The following is a 26,954-nucleotide window of genomic DNA, read 5'->3' as shown; positions in this document are numbered from 1 at the left end:
CGCCTTTTGCCTCCTTTGTGATTGTTTCCCTCTGTGTCATGTTTCACTATTATTCTGTGCATTTTTAATCATTGTTCTTTGTAGATAACCTAGTGTATATAAGTGTATACCTACTTTTTTCCAGGACCCTCTAAACATTAAACATTCTTTGAAAAGAAATTAGTTCCATTTCTAGCTTTTCTCAACTTTTGTATATTCAGCTTCATTAAATTTATCTTTACTGGGCATTTCTTTTTTCTGTTTAACTAATTTATGTCTTTTTGATGTGGTTTTCCCCACTTTTATTTTCACTTCTGTTTCTTTGTTCTATTCTGGAGTCATCAAAGAGAAATGGTAAAAATAAAATACTTTTTATTATTGATTTACATATTTAAATTTAAATATGAATACCATCAGTCACATTACTAATGTTACATCTGTTATACAATGTGTAAAATGTTTTCAAGAACCTCAATAAGCGTTCAAGAAATGTAGTGAACACGGGAGCAAAAGTTTCCAGAAACCATCAAGCATCAAATCTACTGCATGAAAACTCTTATTTCTTTAAGTCTAATAAAGATATTTGTAAGTAGAGCTCATCCTGTGTGCGAGTCATGTGTCATACATGATATGAAGCACATTTAATGCTGGCATTATTACCAAAAAGCACATTTCTTCACATAATTGGGATACATGAAACATCAAAATTATATCACATTCTGGGTCACAATTAAACTTACAACTCACAACAAAAGTAATGTTTGTGTTATGTATGATCTAAAGCTGCCTGTTCAGCTGTTTGGTTCTAATTTCTCTTTACTGAAACAAGGAGAACATCAGTTCAGCAGGATGTTGGAAAATCTTATGGGTCATTTGGAAGGGTTGTGGTGTTACTAAATGACTAAATGTGCTATTAAAATGTAACAGCACATTTAACAGCATTTCAGTACATTATTTCTTTACTTGATACTGTATAAATGTAACTGAGCATCAGTCTTTAGTAAAATAGTCTTCATTTTAACCCTCAAATAACTCGTCTATTACTATTTTCACTGCAAAGAGGAGTTGCACAAATAAAATGACACTTTATTTAGACAATCCTATAATTTTTCTCACAAAACAAATTTTCTTTGTTTCAATAACACTAGAAAAATATGTATGTAAGTATATGTAATATACTTTTAAGCAGATTATGTATCATTTAACACCGAACTATGAAATGGTGACTCAATAATACTTTGATCACCAACAAATTACAGTGAAGTTATCACAGTCAGGAGGTTTGTTTTTCATCTTTTGTTACTCCCAGGCTCAAACTCAATCTGCGTGTTAATGTGTTATATGATTCTTTTAGCAGAAACACTCAAAATTCCCAGATTACTAAAATATCTAAAAATAATAATGGTCAAAATTGGACTCGTAAATATGACATTATTACCAACAAGTCACAAACCACAATAAAATCAAAGCCTATAACGATAAAATAAGAAGAAGGTGGAAAAAATCCTGGCAAGAAATAGTTCTATGGTCAAAAATATCACAAAGGCACATATAAATATAAGGCTGGGGTCATAAATGACTCCACACAGGTCACCTGAAGGCTAAAGAAACATAAAATTACAGAAAAGGATTCTTGACGGTGACAAAACTACAACAAAGTCGATGTTGGGATCCTTTAAAGGAATGTTGGCACAAGTGCAGATGCTGAGGGGGCTTCTAAAGAACACTGAGGATCAGATGATGACTCTGTGGCAGCACTCACAGTTCTGATGAATCTCGCTGAAGTTGGACGGTCGCTGGGCCAGATCCATGAGGTCAGCCTCTGGGTAAGCAGCTGCTGGTTGGAGCAAATGTGCCACTCCAGTTCTGTAACATCAGTGCTTTTAACTCGAGGGATACGACACCAGTATCGTCGATCAACACATGGCGACACAGGTCGGTAATCATGCCCGAAGACCTTCTCAACGCGATAGTGGACGTATGCAGTGCGATACTCCGTGAAGACTCTGAGAGGCCAGGAGAACGTGAGGAAGGAGGCAAACCAGAAGACGTAGTGGGACAGATACCAAGGGTGGTGCTTTGGGTCGCAGAGCACCAAGACATACTCCTTCAGGTCATTGTTCTTTAGATTCATGTCTTCTCTGGCTTCCATGTAGTCATCCAGGCCCTCGTTGTCGGTGAAAAACCTCGCCCTTTGTGTGAGATAAGAATTCTCGGACTCCACGTTGGCAAAACTGAAGCACTTAGTCAAGCGCATCTTTGTAAGCACAGACTTCTCCAAGCCCAGCAGCTGTTTGGAAACATCTTTGACACCACAGTGGCTGTAGTCAAATTCTGCTTCTGCCACGTGGGAGTCGAGGCGCTCATGGTAAACCTGGGTGCAAGTATAACGGCGGTAGCGCGTGACTTGTCGAGTTCGGCGCACATAGTGATAGCTGAAGGCCTTCCACCAGATGCAGGGCTTAGCCTGCTGCATCTTCTTGATGTGCTCATAGATGCCCTCCACGTCCATTTTGTGCAGCAACTCATTCTTCACGTGACAGTGCCAGCACTCCAACAGGTAGACTAAATAGAGGATGCCCAGTAGGGCCAAGGGAATGTAGATGTAGCCATCAGAACAGGGGCTGTCATGGTACATCTTGGATTTTCCTTTTAAGGCACTGTCGAAGGTGAAACGAGTCACTTTGGTGATGTGACACCAAACCATGGCTCCCATGCAGCCATACATGAGAACGGACAGGAGTAGGCATTTCCAGAAACTCTCCCGACATAAGGACTTGCTTAGAGATTGCTTCAGCGGTCTTTGCTGTTGAGTGAAAGCACACATAAGAAGAAACATTTTAAAAACTGATCAGGACATATTTATAATCCTATAACCACCTAAACTCTTAGTATCCACAATCTCATGGTGTATTGTACAAGTCCTCAGGTCCCGTGGACAAAATTCAGCATTTTGCAAATACTAATCCAGCCTGCATTATGCAACTTTGGAAGGAGAGGTTTGCTTTTTTAGAGAACAGTTTGTATTTTCATTCAGACTGCACAACATTGCAGAGTTTAGGACTGAAATGCAGGATTATGAGTCTGGCAGGTGTAAAACCTACTTTTACTCCAGGCATGGTAGGCAAACTTCAAAAGTCCAAAGTTCAAACAAACTTAACAACAGTCTGGCCAGAGTAATGCAATGGTATCTTACAGGGTAAAAACACTAATCAGGGCTAATCAGGGGGAGTGAGCACAGCTGGGCAGAAACTGGGCACATGTTAACAGAATCTAGATAACGAGGTAAGAAAAATAAAGGCAATTTTATTTATATAGCACAGAAAATACAGGGGAAAAAAACAGAAATCCTTGTAGGTTTACAATTCATTAAGGCAGTGAAAACAATGAGATATAATTTTTTTTTAAAGCCAATCAAAATTAAGCAAAAAAAACAAACTTGAGCGTGGTCCTGTGTGAATAGTAAAGGTAAAGAAAAACTAAAAAGCAAGGCACAAAAGCCAAGAAGAATAGACTTGGCAAAAATATACAAGAGGATGAAGAGGAAGTCTGGAACAAGCAAAGACTCAAACATGACTCTAAACACGAACTAGAAAAGAATGAAATTGGCCACAGAGGTGTTACAGTAAAACACAATAATCCTACAATGTAAGAAAAAAAAACAGAGATTAATAATGAAGAATTCAAAGTTAAAAAAACTCTAAACTTCATGTTTCAAATGAGGAACATGACAAGTATTTCTATATGTACTTGCTGTAAAGACAAGTTTCATGGTATGGAGGACAAAAATGGCTCAATTTGAGTAATAAAACTATGATTTAAAGTTAACATACATAAAAGCAGACATTAATTTGGTTGAAGAGAACAGACATTAATATGCTGTCATTTGTTTTGTAATTCTTTTTGTAAAAAACAAAATAGGAAATTAAAAGTATTTATGTTTACCCTTTTTGATCTACATTTTCTCTCATTTCATTTATTTCTATATCTCAAAAATAATTCATAAAAACGAGAAGCTGTGAGAAAACATTACTTAAAACATGTTTTAAATAAAATGAACAAATTAATAAATAAAATTGAAACTTAAGTGGAAAACTAAATAAACAGGAGGATAAGCAGAGTGAATCGCCACTGCCTCACGCACTCCCGTGTCCAAGTTTACACCGATGACACCTGTCAGATCATCCACCTGCAGCGTGTCACAGCCTGCACAGCACGCGCGCGGACACAATAAAAATCAACAACACAGAGAGAGTAAGAAAAAAGAAAAAGAAAAAAAAAGGATTGCCAGAAAATTCTACCTCCTGTCTGGTGTCCTCCTCGAAAACGGTGGTGGTGCTGCTTTCACTCGCTGTCGCAGCCGATGGTGGAGAAGACATGGTGCTGGGCAGCTACTGGTAGTGATGACAGGGCGTGAAGGAGGAGGAAGAGCGAGAGATTTCACCACCTTTGCTCCACAGCGACCCTCAAATGAGACTCGTCACATCTGCTGTCGTTTAGAGGCATTTACAGCCGGTGATCGGCCAAAAAAGAGCATCTGTACCTTCCAGCTGCTGGGAAACGGGTTAAGACAAGAAAAACAATACGCGAGGGTGTTTCTATGGGAAATCCCGCATCCTGCTTTCTACGGTTCAGCTGTCAGTGCCGCAGTAACATGATGGGAGATATTAGCTGGTCGTCGTTACTGAAGGAGCGTGCCCTGCCCCTCGGGGCCCGCTGGGTGCGCAGGAGGCGGCCGGAGAGCTGGCGGGGTCGCTGTCCATGGTGCTGACTGAGGTAGACTGAGGTACCGGGAGATGCTGTTGCATAAATCACTTAAAGGGAAAGTCCGACCACAAGCGAGTCTTAAAATGTGCAGCTCCGCTGATTTTCAATGCAGGGAAGGAAAAACAGAGATTTTCGCTTTAACTGAGTAATCCGGTGACACTTAAAGGTTCCTTGTCGATATGCCGGCTCATCCGCTTGGTCAAGGTGTCATGGTCCCAGGGTTTTGTTCCATATTCATGACTTTTGACTTCAGTGCTGTTGTGGAGGATTTTTTTATTTTTTTTTATTTTTTTTAAGTTTTTGCATTCATGGATTCGGGGTTTTTAGTCACGGTCTTGGGCTTTTGTGTTCTTTGAGAGTTTTTCATTCTTAATACATTTGAATTCTTATTTTTAAAACTCTTTTTTTTTTAATTTATTATCATTCTGCTAGTGAGTTTAAGACATCATCAAGTCTTTGTTTCCTGTTTTTAACTTTATGATTTTCCAGTTTTGTTATATTGGGTTTTTTGGTTTTGATCCTGTGAATTTCAGATTTCTGTGTTTTTGTTTTCCACCATTATTGTCATGGTCGGACGGTCCTTCCCGGGGTGACCTGCCTGTGTGTGTATTTGTGTGTTTCTCTCTCTCTCCTCCTCCTCCACCCAGTGGCTGACACACCTGCACCTAATTTGCCACCCAGCTGTCACTGATCATCCTTCGTTGTGGGCTGAGGTATTTAACTGTGTGTCCAGATGGCAGTCGACGCTGGATTGTACTTGAAGCGCGGTAGTAAAGAGTGTTTTGTGACTTGCAGCTTAGCTTTAGCCGGCTAGCCTCCTCACCTGTTGTTTTTGCTCGTTTGTAGGAGGAAGAGATGCAGAGCTGGAGGTTGGAGAGAAGGAGCCCGTGGGATTAAGCTATTGGAGGAGAACACACACTCGGATAATCACTTTGGAAACTCACCTGCGCACCACTGGGAGTTTGGAGAAGATCACTGTTGGACTTTGCACTTCACTTTGTGTTTCGAAACTGTTTTTGGGCACTGTAAATAAACGCACTGTGTACTTTGCATCCAGAGCTCCTCCTAAGTCCGTATTTTCCCATTACCCGTGACAATTATAACAAATCTTGTTTTGTCTTCTCCCTGTGTAGGTCTGTATGATGTTTTCCTACCATGTTCCTTCCTGAAATAGTTCAATAATATTTAGAATGTTTGTTTCATGTCTCCTTGATTGGTCATTTCCTTTTTTCCTTATTGATAGTTTCCTCTTCTCTCTTCTTTTGGGTTTTATTTCCTCCTCTTCTGTTTCTATTCCCTAATCAGCCCTCTGGATATTTATAGTCATGTTTTCATCTTTATTAAAGAGTCTGTTACATCAGCAAAAGTCTAAAACCCACGAAAACACAAAGCCACAAAGAAGTTTTGGGTTTCTTCAGTTTGTGGATTTTTGTTAATTATTTTATTTAATATTTATTTTTTGGTTGAAACTTTCAGCTTATTTCATTTAGGATTCTGCTTTAGGTTACTTATTTTAGACTCTTAATTTTCTTAACATTTCCTTTGTGTTTAGTTACCTCCTGTGTTATTTTTGACAGTCATGTTTCCTTGTGTCTGGAAACTCTAGAAGTTTTCCTGCTGAGCAGTGAAGTACAAAGAGTTGGTAAAAGATACATTTTTACTGATTTGCCTGTTTAATTTTAAACATGAATTCCACCAGTAACATCAGTTATGTTGCAAATGATATATTATGTCAAATGTTTTCAAAAATCTTGATAAGTCCAAAATAAATCTAGTTAACAAGGGTTTCCAGAAACTGTCAAGCATAAAACCTGCAGTATGAAAATGCATTCAATTATTATAAAGGCTTTTATATTTACAATTCACTGTATTTGTGTGAATCTGGTCTCAGAGATGATATGAAGCACATTCAATCTAGAAATGAATGCAAAATCTTTACAAACAGAAAAGACCTATTCATTCACGAAAGACTCCATGAAATATCAAAATCGTGTCAGAATCTAGGGCACAAATAAACTCACAATTTAAAAAATACAATTTACTTCTCAGAAACTCTCTAAATCTCAGAGCAGTGAGTAAAATTGTTTATCAGCTGTTTGGTTTAAATCTGTACTGAAACACATGAAGCACATGTCGGAAAATTGTGGAACATTTTTGAAGGGCTGTTCATCCATCCATTTTATTCTGCTCATATTCGATTCGAAGGCATGTGGGGTCCCTGGACAGGTCGCCAGTCTGCCGCAGGGCTAACACAGAGACATAGAACCATCCTCACTATCACGCCTACAGTCAATAACCCACAGAGACTCGGGGAGAACATGCAAAGAAAGGCCACAGGGTGGATTCAAACAAAGCATCAATCTCTACTAAAACTTTCTTTTAATCCTCAACAATCACTTTTTCCATTTTCAATGCAAAAAGGAGTTAAAATGAAACTGTATGAACAAAATCGCATTTAATTGGACAATCCTTCTTTGTTTCTTCACACAAAACATTTTTTCTCTGTCAGTAAACCAGAAAACTTTTAAAACTTAAGATTTGTTTGATAGAATCATATGTGGACAGGTTGTTACTTTCAACAAGTTGTAATGAAATAAACACCAATAAATTCCAAATTGCAATAAAATAAACGTTTGTAGTGTTCAATGTCTGTACAAATATTAACTCTATCCAGTTTAGTTTCCTAGTTGCCCATAAACAGCTGTGAAAAGTAGTACAAGAAGTCAAATCAAAAATATTTGTGGTCAAAAATATCCTGAAGGCACATGTAAATATGAGACTGGGATCGTGAATGACTCCACGTCACGTGAAGAAACAGAAGTCACTGAAAGGGATTCAGGGTGGAGGCAAAGCTTCCTCAGGACTGCTCCTCCCTGATGTGCCCACGGTGTGAAATCCCACGCTGTTCACTACTTTTCCCAGGGTCTCCTTTTCTGGTGACGAAGGGAACCCTAAAAGGAAAAGTAAATAAGGGTTATGAGTGCATGGAAATCTCTTCATGATCAGATATATTCCATAACCTTTCAGTCTGACTTCATACATGTTAATAAAAGAGGATAAAGCTTTATTTAAAATTGTTTCTGATGATGCACTCAGCTACTTACGGAGTACATGTTGGAGAGGTTGTTGAAAAGCACTTGGCCTGCGCTCACTTTGTTCCTCACTCCTCTCACGGTCCCATTCTTGCTGCATATATTGATCCGCTTGTTGCTAAACAGCATCTCTCTCTTGGCACTGGCGTACAAAAGTAGGTCATCGGGTTCACAGCCGTTCTCGTCCACGGCTGCTTCCACCACCAAACCGTTCAGGTGGCGGTTGGCCTCGCTGGTGGGGAGAGAGCCGCCCTGCTGCTCTGCCTCTGGGCTGCTGGTCGAGTCAGACTCCACCGAGTCCTCCACCGAGTCCTCCACCAAGCCGCACCAGGCTCTCTCATCCTTGAACACCTCCGCCAAGACCCGGCCACTGTTGGCAGACGCTACTCTAAACCTGACTGTTTTCCCAGCCTTCTCGTTCTCCTGTTTCAGTTTTGGCCTCTCCATTGAAATACAAGAATGTCTCACATGTTTTACATCCCATTCAGAAAAGCCAGACGCGCTCTCTCAGTGCTGCGCAATTATCAAACAATAATATCCTCATTGATGTGTCAAAATGAGCTGAGTACAAAAACTAGACACCCAGATGGTTAATAATTAATGAGCTTCTGCCATGGTAACCGCTAAAACAGGTAAACAGTAAACTGATATTACCATGTTCAATAATTAATCAAGGTTAGTTTTCAAACAGCTACAGAAGTGTGTGATCCTTTATGGTCGACTGGGCCAGCAACAAGGATGAATTACCCAGGAAACACCAGACAACCTCCGGTGACCTTTTCTGTGGCCCCCGTTTTGTTTGTCTGACCCCGAGGTTATCACGAGAGCGCAGACTCGAAAACCAAAGTAGGCAGATTGTTCTTTTCTGTGTTGGCCACTTTATTATATGCATCTGTTCAACTGCTCACAAATATCCAATCAGCTAATCACATGGAAGCAGCTCAGTGCATTTAGGCATGTAGACATGATCAAGATGAAGAAAGAACAAATGGCATGATGGATGGTGGTTCTCCAGAGAGCCTCTCCGCTGGAACCTCAGTAAGCTCACTCTTTCAATTCATCTCATAAATATTTTCTTGGAAAAATCTGGACCACTAGGATTAACCCCTGTCTCATCTCTCTCCCTACACCTGGAAAAGGACCACTGTATTGTAACTCACGCTTCCACTGATACAAGTCAGCAGTGGGAGTCATGACAAATCATGACATGCTCATAAATACACTGTGTGTCCTTTCAGTCAGTGTGGAAGGTTATTGCTTTGTATTTTGGTTCTTGTTGTGATAGCTTGTTTTGTTGTGTTTCTTTGTTTTCAGTTTCAGTGTTGTTTGCCTTTTAGTTACTTCGTGTTTTATTTTGAAGGTTGACTTTTCCTTTGTGTCTTGTCCTAGTTTTATTTCCAACTTTTTGCAACCTCTGCACTTTGCAGCAGGCTATTTTATTTGTCAGAGTAAAACACAGTAGGTTCAGTTAAGTCACACAAAGTAATGAACAGAGCCAGAGGCAAAACTTTAAGCCTTACCACCATCAAGTTAGCTAGTGGGTACTTAACTGATCTCCTTGACCTGTATAACCCAAAAAGAGCACGAAGATCCTCCAGCCAACTGCTCCTAATACAACCAAGGTCTCGTTTAAAAGCCAGAGGTGACCGTGCCTTTGCTATTGCTGCATCTAGACTCTGGAATAATCTCCTAGTTGATATCCGTACATCGGAATCTATTCAATTGTTTCAATTGTAAAAGCCCACCTGTTCAACTTAGCTTTTGAAGCAAATTAGTTTGACTTTCACTTGGCCTGCACTACACCATGTAATTGTACATTTTAATTGAAATTGTACTATTTGTTTCTTGTTTCTGCCCGCATTGCGGTATTATTGTGAAGCACTTTGATCTACACTAATCTTTTAAAATGTGCTATAGAAATAAACTGATTTGATTTGAAGATGGTGAGTTTTTTTATGTTATGTTATTATTAAATAAGATGGGAAGCTATCCACAGAGACCAGGATTATTTTTTTATTATTATTATTATTATTATTATTATTATTATTATTATTATTATTATTATTATTATTATTATTCGGCTGTAATCATGTTCATATCGACTACAAAGTTGATTATTTTAGAATTAGAATCTGTGGCGATTCATCGACTTTTCGAGCCAGCCTCAAGTGGCCACAGCAGGAACTGCAGTTTTATTTTTATTTTTTTCTGAGAATGTAGCTGCTTGTCTTTAAACTATCAATGGTAACAAAATTCTCATATTTGCCTCTGAAAGCCTCTCTGGCAGGTTGTTTTTATACCTAACCTTGTTTTTCATCAATCAGGTGTTTGTGAGGGTTTTGTTTTTTGTTTTGCTTTTTTTGTATTGTACTAAACAACTTTCCAGTCATTTAAGTGTTGCTAGGATCAAAGGAAAATATGTACTAGTTAAGTTCTTCTCCATTCTTCTCATGCAACTCATTAGCGAGTGCATTTCCTAATGTTGATCCTAATGCAGGGATCGGGCAAATTCGTGGCCAAATAAAATATACGGATCATAAAGTCCCCAGCCTGTAATTCCACCCCGCTCCTGTAGATGGCAGGAAGCGCCCGCTGCTGGCGCACAGCAAGAGGAGGAAGAAGCAGACCTCACACGTGTTCCTGCACCAGAGTGTCAACATGGGCAAAAGAAAACAAAATAAGCAGTTTCTAACTACTTTATCCAAAAAACAGAAGAAGCACTTGAAGGAGTTTGGAGAGGAACATCCTTTTCACGATGTGTAAGCAGAACGACAGCAACTTCCGGTCTGGTTTAAAGGAAGAAGCTGCTTTATATTAGCAAGGCTGCTAATTTCTAGTTTTTCATTCCATTTTTTAAATGTAACTGTAGTTTTTCCCGTATTATCTCGGTGTAAAGTACAAACAGAAATGTAGCAAACATCTTAAATTTACTTTTTCTAAGGAGGGCAATGTGCTGATGTTTACCTGATGACATGGATTTTTAATATTAGAAACTATCAGTGAGTTAAGCCCCTAGTAAAGCCGAAACAAGAGAAGAAGAATGGCGCATTTTAAGGGGACACTTTAACACTTTAACTTCAGTAAGAACCGTTTCTTCTACCCTGGGGAAAGTGACGCAGGTACGCCGGAGAGGCAACAACAGCACAACGTCGCTTCTAATACCTCCTGGCTGATCGTTCTATAGGTTTGCATTTGGTGGTACTTTTTTCTACTGGTAGCTCAGGAGATGGACTGTTACACAAGGAGAGCTGGACAGAGCCGCAGAAAGGCATCGGCACCGGTGCAGCACTGCTATCTGCTCCTCTGTGTGATTAGAAACTGGTGGAGCACCGCTAAAGCTCTAAATGATGACCTCGTTTATTTTCTGCCTAAACTGTGAATAAGACTCCATGCGGACGGCAGGAGGAGCTCACATCTTGTGGGAGCTGTCAGACTGCTGTTTTTACATGTAATTCTGAAAGCCATCCAGTGGGTTGAATTCTATCCTTTGGTGGGTCAGCTCTGGTGCCATCTCTGATCTACATATGCAGCGGTGCAGGCCAAAAGAACAATGCGTTATATATATATATATAATAAACTGCACTTACTGGTTACAATAAGTGGCAGATTATTAATCATTGTTGTAAAACTAGTACAAAGCTTTACTTTGTCCTAATAATTTCAATATTTTTACAAATATGTTTTCTGAGCAGCTTCATTTAATTTTCTCTCTCTTTTTCTCTCTGTCTTTTTTTTTTTTTTTTTACAGAGTTAATGAAAGACCTGAAAAAACTCAAGTAATGGAACTGGTGAGTAGAAAGTCCTAAACAGTTTAGTGCTGTAAAAAGTGTGTGGCTTGTCAAAGTCTACTTTTCCTCCCCGACTTCCTGTATATGATTCTATAAATACAGTTTGGAAAAAAAATTCTGTTTCATTTTGTGCCTTTGTTTTTCCTTTTTTACATTGTATTGCACTGTAATGCTTTACTTAAAGTATGTAATAATAGGTGGTATTTATTGTTTTGGCTCCTCTAATACATGAAATTTAAAAATGTCTTATTTTATCAGTTTGGGCTCGTTTTTACCAACGCTGCTGTCAGACTTGTTTTAAAACTTAATGTCTTGTGTGAGTGTCTTCCAAAAAAGCCTTGATTATACTTTCCACATTGATGAGTCCTCTCAGGTTAGACTGATTTAAGTTTTATCGTAACACGGCAAGCCCGAGGGTCCGTGCGGACGGCTGCATGCCTGCCTGTTTTTTGTGATCAGCTATGCATGCGCTCCAGGTGGTGGTCTTCAAAGAAGTGTAACAGGAAAGACCACGGAACAAAATCAAAGCTTTTTAGTACTGATCCCCAAAGGGTGGGCTAGGGCCCCCCTGGTGGGCTGCCTAAGGAACTGTAGGTGGGCCAGAGTAATAACAGAAATTCAGTTTGAAATTACTTACTAGTATGTTCAGTTACAGACTTGTATAAATGTATTTATTTATATAAAAAGGGAAACAAAACTGGTAGTATGAGGTGGTAGTTTGTGACATTACTGTGACCTAAGGCTAAATTTAATAAGTAAGTAAGTTTGTGTCCCAGTGGCAGGTGGGTCACTTGCGTTAGTGTTCGCATATGACTGTATAACCTAAAGCCTGTGTGGTTTATGGGTTCTGAGTACATGTTTTAATGAAATACAATATTTCTGTTGCATTCTTAACAAGAGTAAGTGGGCTGCACACTCTTGACTTGGGGAGTGGCTGCTTTAGCCTAAGGTTTACATTGTTAATTTGTCATTCCAAGCATCTCAGGTCATCTGAAGTAATGAACAAGTAATGTCGTGTATCAAATTACCTTCTTCAGACAGTAAAGTGAGTAAATAAATAGTTACTTTTAAAATAATTAATCTGTAATATACTTTTTTTTAATATCTATGACACCCCATCCTTGCATAAACCATCACATTTGATCCAGTTTTGAGGTTAGATTTAGGTTCAGTATTCACTATTATACACAAAGCGATGATGCCACATTCAGTGAACAGCAATAATCGTGAACAGCATCAACACAGCGATAATAAATGGATTCATGAGCTACCTTTTTTAATTTTTAGCCGTCAAGTCCAGAACAATCTGAGTCAGAGGCCGATGAGCTGGAACCAGAAGAAGAAGAGGAGGAACCAGAGCAGAAAACAGCCTATCAGAAACTTCTTTCAACTCTCAGCCAACCAAGAGGTGAAGCTCAGAGCGAAGAGGAGGACAGCACAGATGATGAGGAGGAGGAGGAGGAGGAAGAAGAGGAGGAGCTTCTTGGTGAAGGTGAGCTGTTTGTTTCCAGAGCTCTTTATTTCAACAACCACTTTGGATTTCACTGAATGTGTTTGTGTTTTTTCCATCTCAGATGAGATTGATGCTGAGGAGGGAAGTGAGGGTGGTGATGAAGATGAAAAGGGAGAAGGAGAACCTGCAGATGGAGAGGAAGCTTTGATGGAAGCAGGAGATGGGGAGGATGACAGGAAGGAGCCGGGAGATGAGTTTGTAGACAAAGAGCATGAGTCCCAGTTCTGTCTGGAGACCAACTTCACGGGAAAAGGAGAACAGGAGGAAACACGGGACGAAGATAGTAAAGGTACTTAAAGGGTTGGAGGGGAAAAAAAGATCTCCTGAATTCTTTAGCAGAATTATTTAGTATCTTAAAAAACAGATTTTTAAATGTTTTCTTGTACATTTGTTTTATCAGCTCTAGATACGAGTATGGTGTGTCTTATAGTTTTGCTCTTTGTTTACAGACATGTTTGTCCAGCATTTGGACACAGAGCTTGACGAAGAGGACGTGCAGAAGATAACATCGGGCTGCAAATCAAAGACTCAGATTACGGTACACCAGTCTCATTAAATACATCTTCATTAAAGGAGACTTCTAATGCTCATCGACAGCTGCATTTTTTTAGTCGTAGAGTAGCTTTATGTTGCTGATCCTTGGTGCAGCCCCTCATTTTATATTCCTCTGCCTGACAAAAACCGTGTTAGCCCCTTCTCCTTTAAGGCCCCCCCCCCCCCCCCCCCCCCCCCCCCCCAAACTTTCTTCAGATTGGTTCCACCTCTAAAACATAGGGTTTGATTAGCAAGGAGGGGTGGACTTTATGTGCTTTTAGTCCCAAGCCATGTGCCTGAGGTGATTGTGTTAAGCGTATTTGTGCTCAGTGACATCACACGGAGCCATAAGTAAAATATGAAGCCTAAAACTGAGGTTCTGGCTCACGGGAGCAACTTGCACATGTTCTGGGAATGTTTAATATTGGCATCCATTATTGTATACGTGTATATATCACATAAAAGAAGTAAAAGCATGATAGGTCATAAAATCTGAATCAGAAATGCTTTATTAATCCCAGAGGAAGTTGTGTGGTCTCAGTTGCTCCATGACAATAAGAACATTAACAAACAAATTAAAATACAAATAATACGTTAAAGAATAGCTCTAATACAAATAACTCTAATATATAAATATCCAGAAATATTCCCAAGAATTGGAATATAAAAGTTGAAATTGAAGTGCCGCTCTTATCATATTACAAAACGTAAAGTTTCAGCCTTTGCCTTTCTCTTTCTTAGTGGCCAAAGCTGGGAACTCTGCTTTGCACCAATCCCCTGGAGAAGTTTGGCCCTATCGGCCCCCAGACAGACACAAACCTCCCAGTTTTCCATAAACTTGTGGAGACACGCTGGAGGGATCTGAACCAGACGTTCAATCATAAAGGGCAGGCCGAAGAGATCAGCCCTCTCCAGCTGGAGTTGCTGGCCCTAATGGGCTCCTATAAAGATCTGTACTACCCGGAGACATGCCCTGTCAAGCAGGGACCACATGTGCGCAGTGCATATTGCCTCCATGTGCTTAACCATGTACTGAAGGCTAATTCTCAGGTCCTGGCTCATAACTCACAGTTGAAAGAGCAGAAGAGTCGGACTAAAGCCGGAGCCGAGCCACAGGATGAACTCCGAGACCAAGGACTCACCAGGCCAAAAGTAATCCACAGAAATGTTCATTTATTCTTCTTTTTGTTCTTGTTCTTTTTACTTACATATCAGTATTGCTGAGTATCTGCTAACCTGCTGTCATCGCCCTGATGAATCTGTCAGGTCCTGATCCTCGTTCCATTTCGGGGAAGCGCACTGCAGGTCGTCCATACGCTCATCAGCCTGCTGGAGACTAAAGGCAAGAAAGTGATGGTGAGCAACAAGAAGAAGTTCAAGGAAGAATTTGGAGAGGACGAGGATGAGAAGCCGCCCAATTTGCAGAGACCAGACGACTATAACGCTATCTTTACAGGCAACGTGGACGATCACTTCAGGATAGGTACGCTCTGAAAAAAGAACCCTAGCTTCTTTAAAAACCCGAGTTTGTCTCTTTGACCTTCTCCTGCTCTGTCCTCTCCAGGTGTCTCCATTTTGAAGGGCAGCATGCGCCTCTATGCCCCCTTCTACTCATCCGACATCATCATCACGTCTCCTCTGGGCCTTCGCACTGTGCTGGGAGCAGAAGGAGAACGCAAGAGAGACTTTGATTTCTTGTCCTCTATCGAACTGCTAGTGGTGGATCAGGCAGACGTCTTCCTCATGCAGAACTGGGAGCACGTGCTGGTAAGAACGTAGCGCCCTCTGCTGTCTAGGAAGCAATTTTGGGCATAAACAACAAACATGTTTGCATTTTAAATGCAAACATGAGATGAAAGCTTCATTTAAGACTCATTCTGACCAGATTTACTTCACTCATGCTTTTACTGCTACCTGCTCTACTCATTTATCACAATCAAAGTCCAAAGTGCATTTGAGTTATTATCATTATTATTATTATTATTACTGCTGCAATTTAAATCCCATCCAGAGTGATGAAATGTACTTTTTAATCTTAGTTGGAAAATTATCTTGCTTTATCCTGTTTCTTATCTGCGCAGTGTAATAATTAAACTTCAGTGTGATAATGGAGGAAGTTCATTATGTTTTTTTACAGATTTGATGGAAACAAAAAGCTTACAGACCTAATTGAGTGATTATAAAGGAAACAAAAGCCATTACGAGAATGCCAACCTGTAGAATAATTCATGAGCTGAGTTAAGCTTTCTTTTAAGCCTTTATGTAGGGATAGGCGTCAACGTTATTTAGTATTTACTAAGACCTTTTCACCCGTTCTTAAGCATAACTTCCCCTGCACCCTCACTTTAAATCAGTATGTATAGCTGTTATAAAGTTATGACATTTTAGCTTTATACAAGCCCTGATTTTCATTTTAATGCTTTTAATGTGTTCTTCACTTCTGTTTATTAGTGTCTGGCACATAGTAGCATAGTAATTCCGGAAATGGTTGAAAAACGTTTTGCTTTTAATTTAATGACTAGTCGAGCATTTAAACATGGTGACTGTCCTTAGTATTTAACATTTGAACAAGTTGGTACCATTAAAACTATGTTGGATCAGCTATTAGCAGATGCTACTTACAAAGTACTCTGGATGTAATAACAATAATAATCATTCATTTATGTAGCACATTTAAAAATCCACATTACATCGTTTTTAATAGGAGAAGCAAAAACGACGAAATCAGGGAAATCTTTCCTCTAAATGTATTTTTTCAGATCTGATTTAAATGAATAGCAGGAAAATTCTGAGCTTTTATCTTCCATAATTCCTCATAATGTTATTATTTCCTTCCTTTTGTTTTTCCCCGTTATGGTCACCAGCATGTGATGAAGCACATGAACCTGCAGCCGCTGGACTCCCACGGTGTCGACTTTTCCAGAGTGAGGATGTGGAATCTGAACAACTGGGCCCGACACTACAGGCAGACGCTGGTTTTCAGCTCCATTCAGGACCCACAGATCAACAACATCCTCTCCAAGCACTGCGCCAACTACCGCGGACAGGTAGGCCACACTTCACACTTTACTATTGCTGAGAGAGAGAGGTGGTGGATGTACACCCTTTATCGTGTAACATTTTCAGAACAAGGCTCGGAAATATCTGCAGGTTCATATTGATTTGGTTTTAACTAAGGTGTTAATTCTTTTGTTTTCTTTGTGTGTTTTTTGGCTCAGATTGTCATAAAGAACATACCAAAAACTGGTTCCATCTGCCAGGTCTTGGTCCAGCTGCCTCATGTCTTCCAGATGTTTTCCTCCGCCAGCTTCATCGACCACGATGCTCGGTAAAGTCCAGCGTGTACCTTCACCCTAAACTGTCTCCTGACATTAGTGCTCTTTTTTTCTCTCTCACAGCATTCTACGATATAGGTCCTGGCAGCTGATTGGTTGTTTTCTCCGATTTTGTGTATAGGTTTCAGTTCTTTATAGACAAAGTGCTGCCGCAGTACAAGGATTCGGTTATGTCACACACTCTGATCTACATCCCGTCTTACTTCGACTACGTTCGGCTGCGTAACTACATGAAGAAAGAGGAGATGAACTTTGCCAGCGTCTGCGAGTACTCCAGCAAATCCGAGGTGTCCCGAGCACGCCACTTTTTCCAAAAGGGGGAGAAACAGTTCATGCTCTTTACGGAGCGCTTTCACTTCTACAAGAGGTCAGTTCTTTGTAATGCCCTGTCATGTGGGCCTTTTCCATAGTAAATCAAACAAATCTGAAGAAAAAAAACCCACCTGACCACCTCTGAGTCATCTGATTTATTTTGTACAATAACTTTGGTATGTTAAATATGGTGGGAATTTCCTAAGTTAAAGACCCTCAGGGTGCAAAGGGTGGTCAAAATGTAGCTTTGTTTAATCTGCATGTTTTTCGGGGCCTTAAAAAGACATTTAAGATCTGGTTTGGATTTTTAATTTGTTTGTTTGTTTTTTTCAAACAGCAACCAAATAAATTTTATACCCACTCAAAGTGTCACAATCTAAAGCCAAAAAAACATCCCTGTTGTGGGAGTTTCAATAACAAGACTGTACCAGCTTTTACCAATTGGTCGCTTATTACCTGTTCAGCTTGTAACACTTTTCTTTTGGCTTTACTAAACTTTAGAGATTCAACTGTAAGAGAACTTATATCCGTCGCTTCTGTCGGCTGTGAAGGCTTTAAAGGCACTAATCTTTAGAGTTAACGTCACCAGATAACTGATATATATTTGTAATCCATTTTATTGCACTCACCTGATAGCTGCATATGACAAGTTGCCAAGAGAGAAACTATGGTACTGTATGATGAAGTCACAAGTGGCAGAGAAGTATGTGAGCCTGGTACAGGGCATGAATGTGGGGGTGGGATTGCATCAGGGATCATCTCTGAGCCCCCTGTTGTTTGCATTGGCGATGAACAGGTTGACAGACGGGGTCAAGCATGAGTCTCTGCAGATGACAGGACAGAATGTGTGTGTGAATAAGGGGGAGATTTTGGAAGTTTTCTAGTCTGTTCTGGGGGAGACAGGTGAAGAGGTGAACAGGCAGATTTTAAATACCTGATAGAAGAATAGCAGAAAGAGTGAAAGCGAAGTTTTACAAGATGGTAGTGAGAGCTGCTATGATGTGTGGTTTGTGAGGTGGTGGTACTGACAAAAAGACAGGAGGCTGAGCTGAAGATGGTAGGATTTTCATTGGGAGTGACCTGGACAAGAGTGGAAATAAGTAATCTGAGGGACAGCTCAGTTTGAAAACAACGTTAGAGAGCCAATGCTGAGCTTGTTTGGAAATGTGAAGAGAAAGAATATGAGATATATTCGACAAAGGATGGAGAAGCCAGGCAGGAGGCAAAGAGGAAGACCTCGAGAAGAATTGTGAATAAAGTGAAGGAGGACATGCAGAGGTTTGGTGTAACAGAGGGCTGGGCTGAAATGGAGCCAGATTATCTGCTGTGGTAACCTCTTAGGGGAGCAGTCAGAAGAAGAATTGTAGTACTGTCAGGTGTTTTCATCTTGTTGTTGCTTTGATGCTTCTTTTCTTTCTTTCTTTTTGTAATTTAGAGCACATAAATGTCTAATCATGGAATAACTCCTAAATATTTCAAAAGAAAACATGAAGCCATTTTCTGCTAGATTTATCCAACTAATTTCCTCCTTGTTTACAATTACTGCAACGTAAAAAAAAAAAGAGCCTTGCATTCATGGCTTATTCCAGCCGATCCGAAATGAAAATTATTTAAATTAAAGGTTGCAGCTACTCCAACAGTTATTACTAAGCAAATTAAGTTACATTAAATCCTTGAATGCACTTTGATCAATTAATACAGCTCACGATCTCAATTTAGGAAGCTTAAATCTATGCTCTCAAGGTAACACCTTGATAAGATTTTATTACACCAGCGTGATAGTGTAATCGTTCGGCGTGATAGTTCAGCTGCGGGTTAAACAGGCTGTTGAAAAGTCAAATCGCATCAGCAATGCATGTACTTATAACGTTTCTTGTTATAGAAACTGGTTTAGTATATCCTCTGCTGTAGGAGATAATAAAGGACAGTTTATATCAGTTCTATCCTCTCGCTTAAAGAGAATAATCACTCGGCTTTAGCCAGTGTCTTGTCCCATTAATTTGCTCCCCTTGATCCGTTTTAAAGAGCTCTGGAAGACTATTGGACCAATCGTTCAGACCACTGTTTAAAATAAATAGGCCGTTCAGACTGATGTTAATAAGCTGTGGTACTCCTGCCGATGAAAACACAAATCCTAATGCTTTGGTTTTCTCTAATTTTAGACTTATTTAAAAACTGCCATATATACCTAAAGTTTTAGAGAAAACTGTACTTTTAAAACGGCAGTTCTTTTTACAGTATTTTGGAAGTTTTCTAGTCTGTTCTGAAAATCATCCATGTTTTTGTGAATTGCATGACTTCACTATTATTGTGCTTTTAAATCTTACTGATGCTTCTGATGCTGTGAACCACACAAGTTTCTTGTCCCGTGTAGAACACTAAGGCATCGAGGGTGGTTTAAACACAGAGAACCTTCTCGGCTCGTCTTGGTGACAGACTTCTTCCTCAGCCACTCTTGCATGTGGAGTCCAATGGGTTTAATTCTTGGGCCAATTCTCTTCTCTTTATTTTTCCCTATGGGACTAATTGCAGATGACACCGTAATTTATGTGCCAATAAAAAGAAACTATGTCAGCTCCCTTAAAGCACTGCTGGTGGCTCTAAGCTTTTTTTTCTTTTTTTTTTAATGAATGTCTTAGTCATGCTTTTATAATGCACCTGGCCTACTTTAATGCACTTTCCGTTGCCTTTAGCAACACTTCAATTGCTCGTCTGTAGTTAGTCGGGTTTTTTGTTTTTTTAAACCTTTGAAAGATCAGCACCAACTTGGGTATCCAAGCTGCTGACTATTCATTTTAATAGAATCTTATTACTAAATCTTACTAGTCTAACCCAGGTTGCCCTCAGTTTGGCATCTTTCTAGGTAAAACTGTTTCACTGCTTTTTTTTTCATCACTGGACGAGGCCTTTATCTTCTCAAGGGCATTCAAATGTGTGTTGAAGTTTATCCAACCAGTCTACATGTGTTTTGTGGACTTTAAGGGAACTGGCCTATTATTGCAGGGAATTTGGTCCTTGTATTACCATAGCTTGGTTTGCATCAGCATCAGAAATCCAGCTTGCAGATTGGATGACAGTCAGCTCCTCCAAGTATAAAGCCAGGGTTTTTAGCTGGAAAAAACGTGAGAAGATGATGGACCATGTTGTCCTTGGTTTAAAAGAGTCTGATCTCTGACATGCTTCTTTTAGGTACACAATCAAAGGGATCCAGAACCTGATATTTTATGGATTGCCCTCCTTCCCACACTTCTATAGCGAGGTGTGTAACATGCTGGCAACAGCAACTCAGGGGGAGGAGGCCAGCTGGACCTGCACGGCACTCTACTCGCGCTACGACGCTCACAAACTGGCTGCCATCACCGGAGCACAGCGAGCAGGACAGATGCTGAACTCCAACAAGGCTGTTCACCTCTTTGTCACGGGAGGGGAAGACAAAAATGTGTGATGACACTGGATGAATATGAAAAGGACCACTGGAGTAAATTGAGCATAGGTGTTTACCATGCTTAATAATCAGGAAAGTTTCCAAATGCACCAGAAAACATGTTTATTGGCTTTGTTTTATGGTCTCCTGCAACAACATTCCTTTCATTTGTAAAGAGATTATTAACTTGTCACTGATAAGAAGAGTTGGATGTTTATTATTAAAAACTTTCCTTATCTTTTACTTGATTAAAGTTCATGCATAGCAAAATGTGACCTAACACGGCCATGAAGTGCCAAAATAATTGCATAATAGTTTTCATGAGGTGATAATGCAGTAATCTTATGAGAATTTCAAGCCAAAACAACCTGCGAGAGTAGCTTTGCATGATTTATAGTTCAGATTAATCCTCATAAAACTCAAACAAGGACAGTGTAGATTAAAACCTTAATGTCACCATGATCGTCATGGATATAAATGTGGAGAGACTAAAACTCACAAACTCAACATGTAAATGTTGATGTTGAGGGTTCAAAGCTAGGAGAAGACCCCCATTTCAGACAGGTCATTGAAGGTGAACACTATTTTTACAGGTTGTTTATTTAATTCCATTTTGCTCTTGTTTTATGACTACTAAACAAGCAAAGGTGGGGAGATAATAACCGTCTTTAAGCATCAAGAAACCCCAGCAAAGTAAGGCTAGTGGAGGGGTAACAATCTATTACATCAGGTTTGGGGCATGAGGGAACCAAAGAGAGCTGGAGGAGTATATAGAGGCCACTATTAATTGAAACAATACATTAAAGAGACAACACAAAAGATAATGCATGCAGAAATGTGTAAAAATACTGGTGAACCATAGATTATGAGCATTTTTCTCCTCTTTTTATTAAATGCAGCTGATCAAAGCGCTGATAAGTCCAAGGCTTAAGCTGTCCTGCGGGTAAGGAGACTATTTTAGGGCTTTGAATTGGTCTTTTTGTAAAACAGTCTAACTTCCATTCGAATAGCAAATGCACAAAATGACGTCTAGTCTTACCCTAAAAATTGATCTAGAGTGTGTTTGTGAAACCAGCCCTTGTCTAGAGGACACTGAAAGCGGAAGGCTCTACCTCCTATTTTGCAGTCTCATCGTGATATGCTCTATTGGGATAATATGTTATTAGCGGGTAACATAACATCTCAAGGCCAATGGAGGAGTACAAGAAAGTCTTTGCGGTCTGATTTACATATTTCTGACTCAGGGCTGCTTAGGTGCTGGGCATCCCTGTCGTCCCTGAAGCAGCCAATCAGTGAAGCCCAGCAAACGTGTGAGAATACCAAGCAAAACAGGTGGTTGTATGAGCCGCCCACATAATTATTAACTCCTTGTGTTGATGCAATAGTGACTTTGGTCACGCTATTATAGTGTTTTCTCCGCTGTTAAAGGTGTCAGGTTGTAGGCAGCTGTTTAACTGCAGTGATGACGGAAGAAAAGCCGCAGAAGCTCAAACTAAAGCGGGAGCTGGGGATGCTGGGAGCCGTGTCCCTCATCGTGGGGACGGCGGTCGGATCTGGGATCTTCATGACCCCACAGACGGTGATCAGCTCCATCGGGAGCCCCGGTGCCAGCCTGGTTATATGGGCGTCTTGCGGCCTGCTGGCGATTCTGGCGTCTTTCTGCTACGCCGAGCTCGGCACAGTTATAAAAGAATCAGGGGGCGAGTACATCTACATTCTGAGGACTTCATGTCCAGCGCTTGCCTTCATGTTCATCTTTAGCTCTGTGCTCTTTGTGAGACCTGCAGGCATTGCTGGCATAGGACTGAGTTTTGCTGCCTATGTTGTGACTCCTTTCTACGGAGACTGCCCCCCTCCGGTGCTGGTGGTGAAGTGCGTGGCCGCAGCGGCAATTATCACGCTCGCCACCGTGAACTGCATGAAAGTTCGCTTTGCAATGTCAATCCAAGTTTTCTTTACTGTAGTCAAAGTCTTGGCTCTGGCAGGGATTATCATAGGAGGTGTGGTGATGCTTATCAAAGGCCACACTGAGAATTTTGAAAACTCCTTTGAGAACACAAATGTTGGCGTCAATTCAATAGGAATTGCTTTCTACCAGGGGCTGTGGTCATACGACGGCTGGAACAATCTGAACTCAGTGACTGAAGAGTTAAAACGTCCCGAGGTAAGTGGGAGGGCCTTCAGAGGCTGACCCATGCCCTGACTGTAAAACACAATCACCCCGAATAAATAAGTAATGGGTTCTCTGCAGGGAGAAAATAATTTATTTTTATTGCTGAGAAATTTACAAATGTTTAACGTGAACTTTGAGCTATAACCGACTGAGACTTTTATGTTGAGGCCACAGAAGTACAGTAGCGACAGAGGTAATAAATAAATAAACGGTTTAATTTTAGATCTAACAGAAAGATTATCTGTTACTAGTGTGCATTATAACATCACATAAAGAAAAACGGGTTTTTTTCTGTTGATATTCTTCCTATTTCTAATCTTCCGGCAGCATAATAAGACCCTAAACTTAAATCAATAGTTTCTTATCATAAAACTTGTTCTGTTGAAACCCATTTTAATAAACAACATTATTTGAGTATAACTACTTTTTTTTTTCCTTTTAGCCATAAAATGCAGATGAGGTATTCATCACACAGGCGGGCAGGCGACGTAGACGCCCAAGTTTGTAAACGCAATACGATGTCGGAGTAGGCGTTGATTGAATGATTTGGTCAAATTAATCTCTGTTTAGTAATAAAGACCAAGTGAAAAAGAATATGATCACTTTTATATATTTTTTTCTCTTATTAAGGAACATTGTACATGTATCACATTGTTATGTATTTAAACGGTTATAAGCTGTTACTCATTTCTGACACATTTTAAATCTTGGTACCTTTAAGAGTCAGCTTTTCAATAAATTATTAAGTTGACCTTGAGAATAATTTAATGATTTAATGTCTGACAAAGATGGATGTAGCCCAGATGTTGAATGATAGATTCATTTATTTGGTAACATGAGCCCATTAAATGATTATTGGGTTTTTCTCCTGAAGTCCAGATTCACTCTGTGCTCCTGTGTTCAGGCTTAGATCCGTTTGCATTTATCTATTTAGTTTATTCGGCTCTATTATATTTTTAATGTATTTATTTAAACGGGACAGTGCATCTTTATGTAAATATGTCAGAGTTAGCCAAACAGCAAGTCAAGCAAAAGCAATAGAAAAGACATTTAACACAACATCAGACAATGAACAAGAATCTTGCTCTAACAATATTAGAGGCTGTTCTTTTCTTTCTAAACATTCAGCAGGGGATCAAATAATTATTTCTCCCCTATAAAAAGAAAATCTCCCTTTCAGAATATAACAGAATAATAGTTACTCATTTTCCTAATCTATTGGTCCACACTAGTTTATCCCAGAGTAGACAAATATTTATATTTATCAGGTTTCCTGATAAGATGTGGCTCAGGATTAAAATCCCCAAATAAATATTTTTGAGTGCAACGGCAACTTTAAATCTGGTGTTTTGTGTGTTAGTTGGGGCATCTCGCAGCAAGAAATTGAGTGCCTTTAAACGGTTCATAATGCAAAAATCTCATCTCAACCCACAGTTTGCACTGGAGAGTTTGTGGTTTTGCAGGCTTTACAGCGCTATAACCTGGTAGTTAGGATTGTGCTAAGTCATGCAGAACTGCTCGTGCTGTTCATGAGAGCATATTGCTAAGCAGTTTTATTTTTCTCGTATTTTTATTTTTAGCTTTTTAGTTTCTGGAGTGGGAGTGGTTATTTAAGATTCTCACTTATTCATTCATTGCATAGTTATACATTTATTTTTGTTAAGCTACAGTGTAGCTTGCCATCACCAGTGTGTGAATGTGTGTGTGTGAATGACTGAATGTAGTGTAAAGCGCTTTGGGGTCCTTAGGGACTAACTAAAGCGCTGTAAAAATACAGGCCATTTACCATTTTTACCATTTAATGTTACTGTCTTATTACAAATGTATGGGTATTTCTAGTATATATACATATATTTTTGTACCCCCAAAATATTTAGTTAGTTTTTATATTTTTCTAAAGTACATAGTAACTATTAAAATATTTTTGAAACTATAACTAATGTGTGTATGTGTTAGTCCCCATAGGGAAATAGTTCCTCTGCATTTAACCCATTCACCCAGTGAAGCAGTGGGCAGCCACCAATGCAGCGCCTGGGGAGCAGTGTGTAGGGACGGTACCTTGCTCAGGGGTACCTCAGGGTAGCCGTTCAGCGGCGTTGAACCCCCGACCTTCCGATCATGGGGCCACCAAGCTACCTACTGAGCTATCCCTGCCCTAATAACGCGGAGCTAGGTAAAACACGTGAATTAAACACCTATAATTCAGAACTGAACATTGAAGTCATTTCTTCATATACAGATGGTGATACCGACCGCCTGTATTTTATTTATAAGTTGTTTTATTTTGAAAAGCTTATGTTTAAGTAGTTGAGTAATGAGAGAAAAAACACAGAGTAACTGCATTAAATGTGCACTCTGCTTTTTATTGACCAGGTTTTATCAGTTCTGAAAGTACACTGAGGACAGACTGAGCTGTGAGGCAAAGAATAACTTGGTGTCTTTACTTGGCCATGTCCTTTCTATGATAACATTGTTAACATTGTTAAGCAGATGTTCATGTCTTCTCTCAGATTAGGTATTTTTCTGCTGCCAGTACAGCTCTCCAAACTATTCATGTAGGTCCAGACACAAGAAAACATTATATTGAGGACTGAAGACAGTCTTTCTCTGACTTTGAGGACACTAGTAGAATGCATTCGGTTTGCAGGGACTTTTACTGTAGAAAAGCAAGACTGAAATGATTTAAAACATGTATATTTTTAATGCTTTACTTCCCTGTCAGTGTTTTATAAAAAACCTAAAATAAATTACTGCTTACGTGAAACCTAAGAGAAAAGAAGAACTTTAAACAGCCATGCTGATGATAGCCTCGCCTTACTTTCGTAGCTGTATAATTAAGTGTGCTCCGCCTCTTATGTAAAAGACAACACTTTACAGCTACAGGTCTTCTTGTCCGCTGCTTCAGAGAAGACAAAAGCTTTCTGACCATGGGACATGACACACATGGACTCAATCTGCAGAGGGAAGTGGGGCTCATAGGAGCAGTTTCCTTCATTGGTGGAACCATGATTGGATCTGGGATCTTCATTTCTCCCCAGTACGTCCTTTCCACTATTGGGAGCCCAGGGGCCAGCTTCATTATATGGTCCTGCTGTGGACTGATAGCCATGCTGGGGGGTCTGTGCTATGCTGAACTGGGCACTATCATACCAGAGTCTGGAGCTGAGTACATTTACATACTGCGGACTGCAGGGAAAGTGGTGGCCTTCATGTTCGTCTTCAGCTTCATCATGGTCATGAGGCCGGCTAGTGGCACAGGAGTCGCTCTCATCTTTGCTGAATATGCTGTGGCCCCCTTTTACAGTGGCTGCACTCCTCCACAGCTGGCTGTGAAGTTAATGGCTGCTGTATCAATCTTGGTGCTGGCTATAATCAACTGTCTGAGCGTCCGCTTGGCCACAGGCATCCAGGTGGTCACCATGGCAGTGAAGGTGGTGGCCCTGGTGGTGATCATCCTGGGAGGCATTGTGGTGCTTTTCCAGGGCCGCACTGAGAACTTTGAGGACTCATTTGAGGGAACCAATGCAGGGATCAGCTCCATTGGCATTGCTTTCTATCAGGGCTTGTGGTCGTATGATGGCTGGAACACTTTAAATTATTTAACTGAGGAGGTGAAACATCCAGAAGTAAGTCTGCGTGGGTTTGCAGTAATCTAAGTCATGGTAGTCTTAAGAGCTTCAAAAACTGGTACTTTTTTTTAACAATATGGTTCATGTGATGACACACATGATTAATAGTAGATCAACAACTGTGGTTTAAATACCTGGAACTCTTCACCTTTTGTTTTTAGAACGTTAGAAGCCTCAGGGATGACAGGTAAAATGTTCTTAAGACATCAAAAAAGTCAGAATTTGAACATTTACTGTTTGTGTTTAATATTACCGGTATACAAAAAAAGGAGACAAATCGATCCAAGACTTTGGCTTTTTAGTCAGGATTGTATATAATTTATCTTGTTATGAGTGATGAGTGGACTGGACAAAGTAACAAGAAAACTGATATTACTTTTAGATATGATAACCCAAGCCTGTTGGCCC

At 40.0% G+C, this 26,954-nt stretch overlaps 3 protein-coding genes and 1 pseudogene across 3 annotated transcripts; 3 read left to right on the top strand and 1 right to left on the bottom strand.

Moving 5' to 3' along the window:
- Nucleotides 1-410: 410 nt before the first annotated feature.
- Nucleotides 411-5,250, bottom strand: LOC113012746 (transmembrane protein 151B-like). Its single transcript, XM_026153063.1, has 2 exons — nucleotides 4,281-5,250; nucleotides 411-2,785 (listed from the first exon to the last, which is right to left on the bottom strand). Exons 1-2 carry the CDS (start codon nucleotides 4,356-4,358, stop codon nucleotides 1,655-1,657), a joined length of 1,209 nt encoding a protein of 402 aa, XP_026008848.1. The 5' UTR covers nucleotides 4,359-5,250; the 3' UTR covers nucleotides 411-1,654.
- Nucleotides 5,251-10,386: 5,136 nt separating this feature from the next.
- utp25 (UTP25 small subunit processor component) lies at nucleotides 10,387-20,987 on the top strand. The gene is made up of 12 exons (XM_026151657.1): nucleotides 10,387-10,597; nucleotides 11,587-11,626; nucleotides 12,914-13,118; nucleotides 13,201-13,428; nucleotides 13,589-13,677; nucleotides 14,415-14,825; nucleotides 14,940-15,156; nucleotides 15,238-15,440; nucleotides 16,538-16,720; nucleotides 16,892-17,001; nucleotides 17,130-17,375; nucleotides 20,510-20,987. Exons 1-12 carry the CDS (start codon nucleotides 10,497-10,499, stop codon nucleotides 20,763-20,765), a joined length of 2,289 nt encoding a protein of 762 aa, XP_026007442.1. The 5' UTR covers nucleotides 10,387-10,496; the 3' UTR covers nucleotides 20,766-20,987.
- Nucleotides 20,988-21,034: 47 nt separating this feature from the next.
- LOC113011861 (b(0,+)-type amino acid transporter 1-like) lies at nucleotides 21,035-23,443 on the top strand. The gene has a single exon (XM_026151662.1). It carries the CDS (start codon nucleotides 22,207-22,209, stop codon nucleotides 22,933-22,935), a length of 729 nt encoding a protein of 242 aa, XP_026007447.1. The 5' UTR covers nucleotides 21,035-22,206; the 3' UTR covers nucleotides 22,936-23,443.
- Nucleotides 23,444-25,464: 2,021 nt separating this feature from the next.
- Nucleotides 25,465-26,674, top strand: LOC113011862 (b(0,+)-type amino acid transporter 1 pseudogene; annotated as a pseudogene).
- The last annotated feature ends 280 nt before the right edge of the window (nucleotides 26,675-26,954 follow it).

This window comes from Astatotilapia calliptera, chromosome 19, assembly GCF_900246225.1.
Source record: "Astatotilapia calliptera chromosome 19, fAstCal1.2, whole genome shotgun sequence".
In the NCBI taxonomy this organism is placed as follows: Eukaryota; Metazoa; Chordata; class Actinopteri; order Cichliformes; family Cichlidae; genus Astatotilapia; species Astatotilapia calliptera.
This window is presented reverse-complemented; position numbering and strand designations above follow the sequence as displayed.